General features: G+C 59.4%; 1 protein-coding gene across 1 annotated transcript; it reads left to right on the top strand.

The window, feature by feature from the left end:
* Positions 1 to 4,300, top strand: SNX33 (sorting nexin 33). Its single transcript, XM_014879221.2, has 2 exons — positions 1 to 1,590; positions 3,417 to 4,300. Exons 1-2 carry the CDS (start codon positions 150 to 152, stop codon positions 3,668 to 3,670), a joined length of 1,695 nt encoding a protein of 564 aa, XP_014734707.1. The 5' UTR covers positions 1 to 149; the 3' UTR covers positions 3,671 to 4,300.
* The last annotated feature ends 5,438 nt before the right edge of the window (positions 4,301 to 9,738 follow it).

The raw sequence follows: 9,738 nt of genomic DNA on the forward strand, positions 1-9,738 counted from the left end.
TTCCTGGGAAAGCGGCCAAGCCATTTCCCACAGCAGCGCGTGGTGGTGATCCCGGAGCCCGCGGTATTGCCGGGGCTGGGGGGGTGTTTTGGCCGGGGGGGTTGCGTTCCGCTGGCTCCCCCCCGCTTCTTCCCGACCCGGCACCGGCCATGGCGTTGAAAGCCAGAGCGCTTTACAACTTCCAGAGCGAAAACAAAGAGGAGATCAGCATCCAGGAGAACGAGGAGCTCGTCATCTTCAGCGAGAACTCCCTGGACGGGTGGTTACAGGGCCAAAACAGCCGTGGGGAGACCGGCCTCTTCCCTGCTTCCTACGTCGAGATCCTCCGCTCCCGCTCGGGCTCCAACTACACGGACTATTCCAGCAGCCCGGTCGGCTCCCCTGGGCACGATTCCTCCTTGTACTCAGCGTCCCCCAACCCCGGCATCTCCTACCAGGGCAGTTTTGAGGATGATGATGACGATGATTGGGATGACTGGGACGATGCGTGCACGGTGGTGGAGGAGCCCCGGAGCGCGCCGGGCACCAACGGGCACCCCTCGCCCAGCCTGCAGTACCCGGCCGCCTATGGCCACCACCAGCACGCCGGGTACCGGCCCAAGCCGGCGCTGGAGAGGCAGGACAGCATGAGCTCCTCCAAGAGGGGCAGCGTGGTGGGGAGAAACCTCAACCGCTTCTCCTGCTTCGTGCGCTCCGGGGTGGAAGCTTTCATCCTGGGTGACGTGCCCCTGATGTCCAAGATCGCTGAGACTTACTGCATCGAGATGGGCTCCAGAGGCCCGCAGTGGAGGCCCAACCCCAACCCATTCATCTGCTCCGTGGAGGACCCCACCAAGCAAACCAAGTTCAAGGGCATCAAGAGCTACATCTCCTACAAGCTGACGCCCAGCAACATCAACTCGCCGGTGTACCGGCGGTACAAGCACTTCGACTGGCTCTACAACCGCCTGCTGCACAAGTTCACGGTGATCTCAGTGCCCCACCTGCCTGAGAAGCAGGCCACTGGCCGCTTCGAGGAGGACTTCATCGAGAAGCGCAAGCGGCGGCTGATCCTCTGGATGGAGCACATGACCAGCCACCCTGTCCTCTCCCAGTACGAGGGCTTCCAGCACTTCCTCTGCTGCCGCGACGAGAAGCAGTGGAAGCTGGGAAAGCGCCGGGCGGAGAAGGACGAGATGGTGGGCGCCAGCTTCCTCCTCACCATCCAGATTCCCACGGAGCACCAGGACCTGCAGGATGTGGAGGACCGCGTGGATGCCTTCAAGGCCTTCAGCAAGAAGATGGACGACAGCGTCCTGCAGCTGACCAACGTGGCGTCGGAGCTGGTGCGCAAGCACGTGGGGGGCTTCCGCAAGGAGTTCCAGAAGCTGGGCAATGCCTTCCAAGCCATCAGCCACTCCTTCCACATGGACCCTCCCTACAGTTTGGATGCCCTCAACAACGCCATTTCCCACACGGGCAAGACGTACGAGGCTGTGGGGGAGATGTTCGCCGAGCAGCCCAAGAATGACCTGTTCCTCATGCTGGACACTCTCTCCTTGTACCAAGGGCTCCTCTCCAACTTCCCAGACATCATCCACCTGCAGAAAGGTAAGGAGGCATTCTTCTCCCCAGGAACGGCCCCATATGAGCGGGAACGGTGTGGCAAGTGGGATGGGGATGCAATGAGGAAATCCTCTGTTGGGCCTTGAAGGGAATGGGGAATGAGGATGGGAATGGGGATGGGAACCACTGCCTGTGCCTCTTAGGCACAGTGTGATCCCCACTGGCACAGGCCTCCAGTCACCCCAGCCTGGGAGAGTCTGCTAGGGCTGTTGGGTCCAGACTCTATCCCAGTGGTGCCATGGACTCTGTAACTGCTGCTGATGCTACCCAAAGCACTGGCTGGGGGGGTCGGCATGGATGTCACTTCCCCCAGACCATGAGCAGGAGCCAGCACTGCTGCAGTTGGCTCTGGGGTGACCTGCCCGGCACCTCTTGTGCATCCCCACCCAGTGCCACTTGTCTCTCCTCATCCTCCCTTCCTGCCAAGGCCAGCAGGGATACCAGAGCTTGCTAGATTCCAACACTGGGGCTGTGTAGGGCAGTGGGATAGAGGACACACTGAACCTCTGGGGACAGCCAGGGTCGCACTTTTCAGGAGTCCCTGCACCTCCAAGCGCAGCAGGAGGGGGTTAGCACCCCCAGGGCATCAGAGCTCCCCGTGTCCCATTCGTCCTGGTCCCTGGATTTGGTGGGATCAGAGTAGGGGAGAAGCGTCTGCTGTTCTCTCCCTGGGGCAGGCGGCAGGCAGGGAGGGCTCGGTGTCCTTTTGCACCCAGGCAGCCACGGGTATGGGTGTGGGGCCAAAGTCCACACGCTCCCTGCTGTGAGCAGCTGGGCGGGGACACCCGCACCACCGTCCCCAGAGTTTGGAAGACAGGTTTTCCCCAGGATGAAGCCAGGGCTGTCTGTGTCTTAGCATGCAGGGATGTCTGTGCATCACGCCACATCCGTGGGGGAGGCTGGGAAGGCAAAGGGAGCAGGGAGGATTCAATCCTGCCCGGGCAGCTCCCTTGCCTTTGCTCTGAGTGTTGTTTACCCATGGAGAGGGGCTGGATCCCGTCCGGAAGTGAGGGCGCGTGGGCAGAGCGGAAGGCAGGATTTGGCCTCCAAACTTTGCTTCTTCCTTCACCTCCTCCTCCTCCCCTCTGGGAGCAGGGCTGGCGCAGCGGGAGCGCTGTAACCCCGGGTCTGGTGCTCCCGGCAAGGGGCAGGGAGAAGGGAAGAAAGCCCAGTGCGGGCCAGATCCTGTTTTTACTTTTTTAGCCTCTGTGCTAATGAGGGGGAGGAATGCAGGGCTGGAGCCAGGCAGGATTCTTTCGAAACCGAGCTGTAAAAAAACATGGAAGGAGAGGGAAAAACTGGTGTCAGAGCATCAGCTGCCTCTGGGAGTGGGAGACGCTTTCCCAGCCGAGCTCCAAACAGCACCACATGCCCTTGCCACATCCTGGTTCACTGCTTCCTGGGCTGGAGTCTCCCAGGGCTGCTTCTGACCCCCATTCCTGGCATGGCATGGAATATTCGGAGGGCAGGCTTGGCTGGGGTGCTTGACTGTGCTAACACTGCCCCACGTCAGCTTTGCACCCCAAGCCTTGAGTCACAGCACTCCAGGAGCCCAGACCCCCCAAAAAACCAGCTGTACATGAGGCTGACTGCCCAGGGACGGGATGGAAAAAGAGCTAGGGATGCCAGAGTCCAGAGGGAAAATTCTCCTGCTCTTTGCCTGCCTGGAGGAGAGGGATGGGTTTGATGGGGATGGGGAGATGCAGGCAGGAAGGAGCTTTCCTGCAGGGGCAGGTCTGTGCTTTGGGGCCATGGGATTGAGCGGGGCTGCCCAGGGAAGGATCCTCTGACGCTGCTCCCTGCCTCGCCAGGCGCCTTCGCCAAGGTGAAGGAGAGCCAGCGGATGAGCGACGAGGGCAGGATGGACCAGGAGGAGGCGGACGGGATCCGCAAGCGCTGCCGCGTGGTGGGCTTCGCCCTGCAGGCCGAGATGAACCACTTCCACGAGCGGCGTGTGGCCGACTTCAAGAGGATGATGCAGTCCTACCTGAGGCAGCAGATCGTCTTCTACCAGCGCGTCAGCCAGCAGCTGGAGAAGACGCTGCGCATGTACGACAACCTCTAACGCCTCCTCCCGCCCTGCCCGCAGCCCCCCTGGCCTCCTCTGTCCGGGACAGGCTGAGAATGGATGGGAACTCACCACGCTAGTGACCAAATGACTTTGGGCTTCCTTCCCCCTTGCCAGGCTGGCAGGGAAGGGCTCGCCCGCCCTGCGGGCTGGCTGTGCCACCTCGTTCTTTCCCTGGGGACCTCCCACCCTGCCACGGGTCTGGCGGGAGCGTGAGGGGGTCACAAGAGGGACAGACGTGGAGGTAATGGTGCTGGGGTCTCTGCCCAGTGATTTTTAGCTTTCTGAAAACACACTCTCCTGGAGCAGGGGTGGGTGCATCCCAGCCCTCTGGGAGAAGAAATCCAAGCGGTCGACATTTTGCACACTAAAAGCTTTTCTGATGGAAAAAAAAAGAGAAGAAAAGAGATGTTTATTTGGAAGAGATTTTTTTGTTTGTTTGTCACGAGATATTTTCAATATTTTCCATTTTTCTGCAGCATTTTTACCGATCGGTTTTTAACTAGATGCACAGACGCAAAGAGAAATCTGTTTCTCAAGTATGGCTGCTGACTGGGAAAAGGGAGAAAAAAGGGAAAAAAAAATAGCCCCACAGCCTTTTCAATAAAATCGTTGGTAGAAAAAACAGCCACCTCCTTCCCAGAGATGTCTGTGAAAAACAGAGCCTGCTCCAGGGTCCTGGGGAAGGCTGTGCCTGAGCATCCTCCCCTGGCTTCCAGCCAGCTTTGAACATCCCTGTGCTGTGGGGGGAATGACCCCAGGAGGGGTTCCTGCAGCAACCACCCTCCTGCTCTCTAAACAAACCCCCAAGGGGCAAATCCTGCCTCACTCTGCCCTGGCTGGGATAGTGTGCTGCTGCTGGGACACAGCAGGGCTGGCACAGGGGCCTTGTTTTTGAAGGGAAATGGCTGGGATAAATCACAGCGAGGAAAGTTAGGGCCGTCTTGGCCTGGCTCCAAGGATAAAATTAGCCCCGGCATGCAGGCCAGCGGGGTATTGTTAAACTAACAGCGACGCTGGGAATGCTGTGGGCTGTGCTCTGTCCTCCCAGAGCCACCCCCAGCCTGCAGGGATGAGCACTCCGAGGTACAGCCCGGCACGCAGCCTCCATCCAGGCAGGCAGGACGTGCTTCCTCCTGCATCCCACAGCCAGGCAGGCTCCTTCACCGTTGTCCCATCCCACCGTGGCCCCATTCCACACCAGCCCCGTCCTAGCCCAGCCTCATCCCACCCTCGCCACATCCTGCCTTGGCTCCATCCTACCCTGTTCCCATCACTCCCTGGTACTATCCCACCCCAATCTCATCCCACCCCAGCCCCATCCCATCCCATCCCATCCCATCCCATCCCATCCCATCCCATCCCATCCCATCCCAGCCCCATCCCATCCCATTCTGCCACAGCTCCATTCTAGCCTGGTCACATCCTAGCCTGGCCCTGTTCTACTCTAGTCCCATCCTACCCAGGCTGCATCCTTACATGGCACCATCCCACTTCATTCCCATCCCAGCCCCATTCCATTCTGGCCCCATCCTATCCCAACCCTATCCTACTGCAATTCCATCCTACCCTGGCCATGTTCTGCCTTGGCCCTGTCCTACCCTGGTCCCATCCTGCCCCAGCCCCATCCCACCCCAGCCTCATCCTAACCTGACCACATCCTTCCTTGGCACCGTCTCGCCCCATTCCCTCCTCATCCCAGCCCCATCTCACCCTGGCCCCATCCCAGCTCAGCAGCCATGGGAACGGTGTCCTAACCCTGTGCTAATCCTGCAGGAGTGTCGGATCTCCAGCCCTGCTGGCCATGTTCTGGATGACCATGGTGGCCTTGGCCCCACGTTGAGGCCAGAATGTGTCCCTTCCCCCAGCCCTGCTCCCTGAGGAGCACAATGGGCCCTGGGATTGAGCCTGCCACCGCCGTCCCCGGGCAGGCAGCCAGCCTCTGGCACTGCAAGCAACCTCCAGAGCTGAGCCAACATCTCAGCTCTCCTGGACCTGGCTGAGCAAGGGGATCCCCTGCCTGTGGTGCTCCATGTCAGCTGGGTCCCTGGGATGTCCTGAAGATGGGGGTGCAGCTGGAGCAGGGAGATGTCCCAGCATCCAAAGAGTTCATCCTCCTCTCTGATGTCCTGGCATGGGGACAGGGATGGCCTCAGGTCCCTGGCTATGCCTCAATTTCCCCAAAGGTTGACTTGTGCTCTCTGTGGTCCTTCAGCATCCACAAAGGTCTCCCTGCTCCACCATCCACCCCCTCATGTCTGGACCACACTCCCAGGACACAGCAAATCCATTGGCCAGAACCTGTACTCCATTAGCATTCCTGCTTTTTCCCTCTGCCACCTGGCAGCAGGCAGCTGGTCTTTCACTGCCCGTGAGTGGGGCTTTCAGAGTCTGCCTTGGCCAGATGGGGGGGGTTGAGCATCCTGCTGCTCCCCCCACACCTCCAACAGCACCCTGCAAATGTGCCAAGGGTTGGTGGATAGAACCAGCTCCAAGCATTTCCGTGGCTGTCCCAGGGTGCAGGATGATGGTGGAGAGGAGTCTGGGGGTATACACAGTGCTTCCCATGCCCCAGCAGTGTCTGTCACTGCCTTTGTTATCTGTGACACAGGCTGTTCCCTGCTCCCACAAGAGAAAAAAAATCAGGGCATAGAGGGCTGAGAGGAAGCACCGGGAACACGGAGCAGATCCGTTTCCTCCTCCCACTTCCCAAGGCTGCTCCTGCGTGGGAAAGCCAAGGCTGAGGCCCTGTGTGAGTCCCGTCAGTGTTGACAGCAGGGTTGGGAGGTGGCAGCAGCGGTGGTGGCTGGAGCATCCTCCCTGGAGAGCACTGCAGCCAGCCCCAGACAGCCCGTGGCTGCCTCCGTTCCTGCGTGCGGCTTCCCCAAGCTCTTGTCGTGCTTCTCTTTGGGCCTCCCTCCACCATGGGAAGAAAATCTGGCATCCTTATTCTGAGCTCTGGGTGAGCAGGGTTTGTGTATGGGCCAGGCTATCAGGTTGTAGGGACAACCTGTGCCTGTATCCTGAGCCCAGCGAGATGCTCCAGGGTGGGCAGAATCAGCTGGGGTCCCGCAGGGACCAGCTGAAGAGCTGGAGGGTGATGCTGGGACAAGCAGAGCTGCTGATCAGAGCCTTGTCAGCCACATGGATACACCCACCAGTGCTCAATAATTCAGGATCAGCCACCAAAGGAGCGCAGTGACCCAACCCAGCTCCTCCCATGTGAGGGGGAGCGCGGGGTGCAGCTGCTGGCAGGGCAGGACGGGGCTTGCTGTGCACGACACGCTGCCGGCACATGCTGGCAAAGGGGGTGGAGAGGCACAGCTGCCAACGGGGAGCAGGGAGCACTCCTGGGGGAGTGGGGAGAAGTCCTGCCTGCCCATCAGGGTCAGCAGCAGCTCTGGGGATGGAGCCAAGCAGAGTTTCACTGCCACCCCCACCATGCTGGGAGGTGGATGAGTGTGTGCCCCTGTGGAGGAGTGGTTCCGGGCGGATGCAGGTGGGAGGACACAGGCATGGATCAGGGCAGAGAGAGACAGCTCAGCCTGCCAGCTCCAATCTTTTAATTGCTATTCTTCTCAAATATTTCCGAAGCATGACCCTGAGTCGGCTCCTCCAGGCAAAGATACGAGGACCAGCTGGTTCCCTTGGCCGTGGCTGTAAATGCTCCCTCGTGCTCCCAGCCCAGGGAAATTATGGGGGATCAGTGGTGTGTGTTTCAGGGAATAAGCTGGGAATCAGCTTTAATGGGGCCGTGTCAGCCTTCCAGGTTCCCCCTGCTAGGAATAGCCAGGGTGATGCTCAGGTCAGACCCTGTCCCAGCTCTCCGTGCCAGCCCAGATTCCCTCTGTCTGGTCCCTGGGAAGGTGCTGAGCACGGGGAGGTAGGTCTTGCACTGCCAGGGAGCTGAGTCTGGGTGTGTTGTTTGTGCAGGAGGGGTGGGGAGCTCAGGCTCTAGGATGTGGTTATCCCTCCGTCATTGTCTGTCTGTCTTGGAGTTGCTGGGTGTGGAAACAGAGGTCAGGCTCAATTTGTCTGAAATTTAAATCGCAGCTGGGCTGGGGAGCCACGGCAGGCATGGGGGATGCTTTCTGGTGTTCTCAGTACTCCATACTTTCCCTAGGACCTGGGAATCTCCTCTGGCCCTGCAGCGTCAATCCGTGTGCTTTATCTCACGTGAGCAGGTGATGGGAGAGGTGCCAGGGTCCCGGGGCCAGCACTGTCCCCGTGTGGGTTTGTTTGAGGTGCTCCCAGGGTGGCGTTCCAGCTCTTCCCCCGGGCTCCATCCTGTCCTGCTGGGCTTGCTGCCAGCCCAGCCTGTTCTGCGGGCTGTGGGCATGACTGGCCCGAATCAGACAGGCACAGAGCAGGGAGGGAGGGCTCCCGGCATCCCGGGGCACTGGGCTTGGCTTGCAGCCGAGCAGAGGTACTGAGCCTTGCCACACTGTGCAGCTGTCAGCCTCTGAGCTTTCCACATCGGACAGCTCCTCCCTTTCACCTGCCTTGGTGTCCTCCTGCCCTCCCAGGACACTGCTCCTCACCACCTGCCATCAGGCAGTGTGACCTGTGCTCCCCGAGGGGACCCCGGGATGCTGCTCGTGGCTCCCGGTGGAGTTCAGAGCATCTCCTGGGGCTGGTGGGAGCTGCCAGGGAGGTTTTGGGATTGGGACAGAGAGGCCAGAGCCCTGGAACCATGCCTCCCCAAAACAGAGTGAGGTTGCCTGCCTGAGCTCAGGGGGTTCCTGTGCTCACTCCCAGCAGTGTGGACACTGCTGTTCCAAGGTCCTGCAGCTGCTGTGGGCCAGAGCAGTGGGGGATTTTGGAGGCATGTGATGGGTCCCTGTGCTGGCCTGAAGCTGGGCTGGGAATAAAGTCCCACCTTTGTTGAACCCCTGCATTTGCATGGCTAAAGCTTCCCAGGGGGATTCAAAGCCAAGGGATCCAACCTGCCCTGGGTGGTTTCTTTGTTTGCATTTGAATAGATGCCCTGAAACTGGTTCAGCCTCCCCTCCTGCTGTGTCCATCCCTGCCTGGGAGCCCCAGTGCCTCCAGCTCCAGCTGAAACCTGACCTGAGAGCAGCTGCTGGTGTTACTCACTCAGGAAAGGCATTGGATCCCACCTGTCACAGGTGGGATGGCTGTGGGGTTATAGTCCCCTTCCTTCTCCCTGTGATGATCTCCGAGGACTCTGGGGACAGGCTGGGAGAACTGGGGGTGTTCACCTAGAGAGCAGAAGGCTCCAGGGAGATCTTCAAAGGCCAAAACAGGCTCCAAGAGACCTGGAGAGGGACTTTGGACAAAGGCCTGGAGTGACAGGACAGGGGGCAAACGGTTTCCCACTGGCAGAGGGCAGGGATAGATGGGATATTGGGAAGAAGTTGTTCCCTGTGAGGTGGTGAGGCCCTGACACAAGGTGCCCAGAGAAGCTGTGGCTGCCCCACATGTGGAAGTGTTCAGGCCAGTTTGAATGAGGCTTGGAGCAACCTGGCATAGTGGAAGGTGTCCCTGCCCATGGCAGGAAGGTGGAACAAGATGACCTTTAAGGCCCCTTCCAACCCAAACCATCCCATGATCTTCCCTGAACTCTGCTAGCTTTACAGCCAGCTTGGCAGGGAAGGGTGCCAGAGAAGGGCCAAGAAACTTCTGAGATTGTTTGGGCTGTGGTTTGTGTTTCATGTCCTGGCAGGAACCCACCTGGGCCCTCCGCCCTTCCCCAGGTGGGTGGGTGGCAGTGGCAGCACTGAAGTTGCAGCTGATCCTGCAAGCCCTGAATAACCCAATCCTTCAGTTTTGAGGATTTAAACCCTGCCAGCAGAGCTTGGCCCTGGAGAGCCCCGTCCGCTGCCGTTTTCCAGGTTACTGCCTGTCCTCCCCTGACCTCAGGAAGTGGATGTTTCCCAGCAGCAGGAATACAACCACAAGCCTTAAAAATAACCTGGTTCGCTTTCAGAGTTCCTTACAAAATAGGCCACGCTCCTTCTATTTAATCCCTGGGCACAAGACGAGAATCACTGGGAAGGAAAACACAGCCATGCTTCCAAGACTGGGTGGATGGAGGTGGATGC

The sequence above is a fragment of the Sturnus vulgaris genome, chromosome 13 (genome assembly GCF_052056855.1).
Source record: "Sturnus vulgaris isolate bStuVul1 chromosome 13, bStuVul1.hap1, whole genome shotgun sequence".
NCBI lineage: Eukaryota > Metazoa > Chordata > Aves > Passeriformes > Sturnidae > Sturnus > Sturnus vulgaris.

Excerpts from the sequence above, each read along its gene's own strand:
- SNX33 (XM_014879221.2), top strand. The coding sequence starts at position 150 with ATGGCGTTGAAAGCCAGAGCGCTTTACAACTTCCAGAGCGAAAACAAA. Across the intron at positions 1,591-3,416 it reads CATCATCCACCTGCAGAAAG|GCGCCTTCGCCAAGGTGAAG; the intron begins GTAAGGAGGCAT and ends CTGCCTCGCCAG.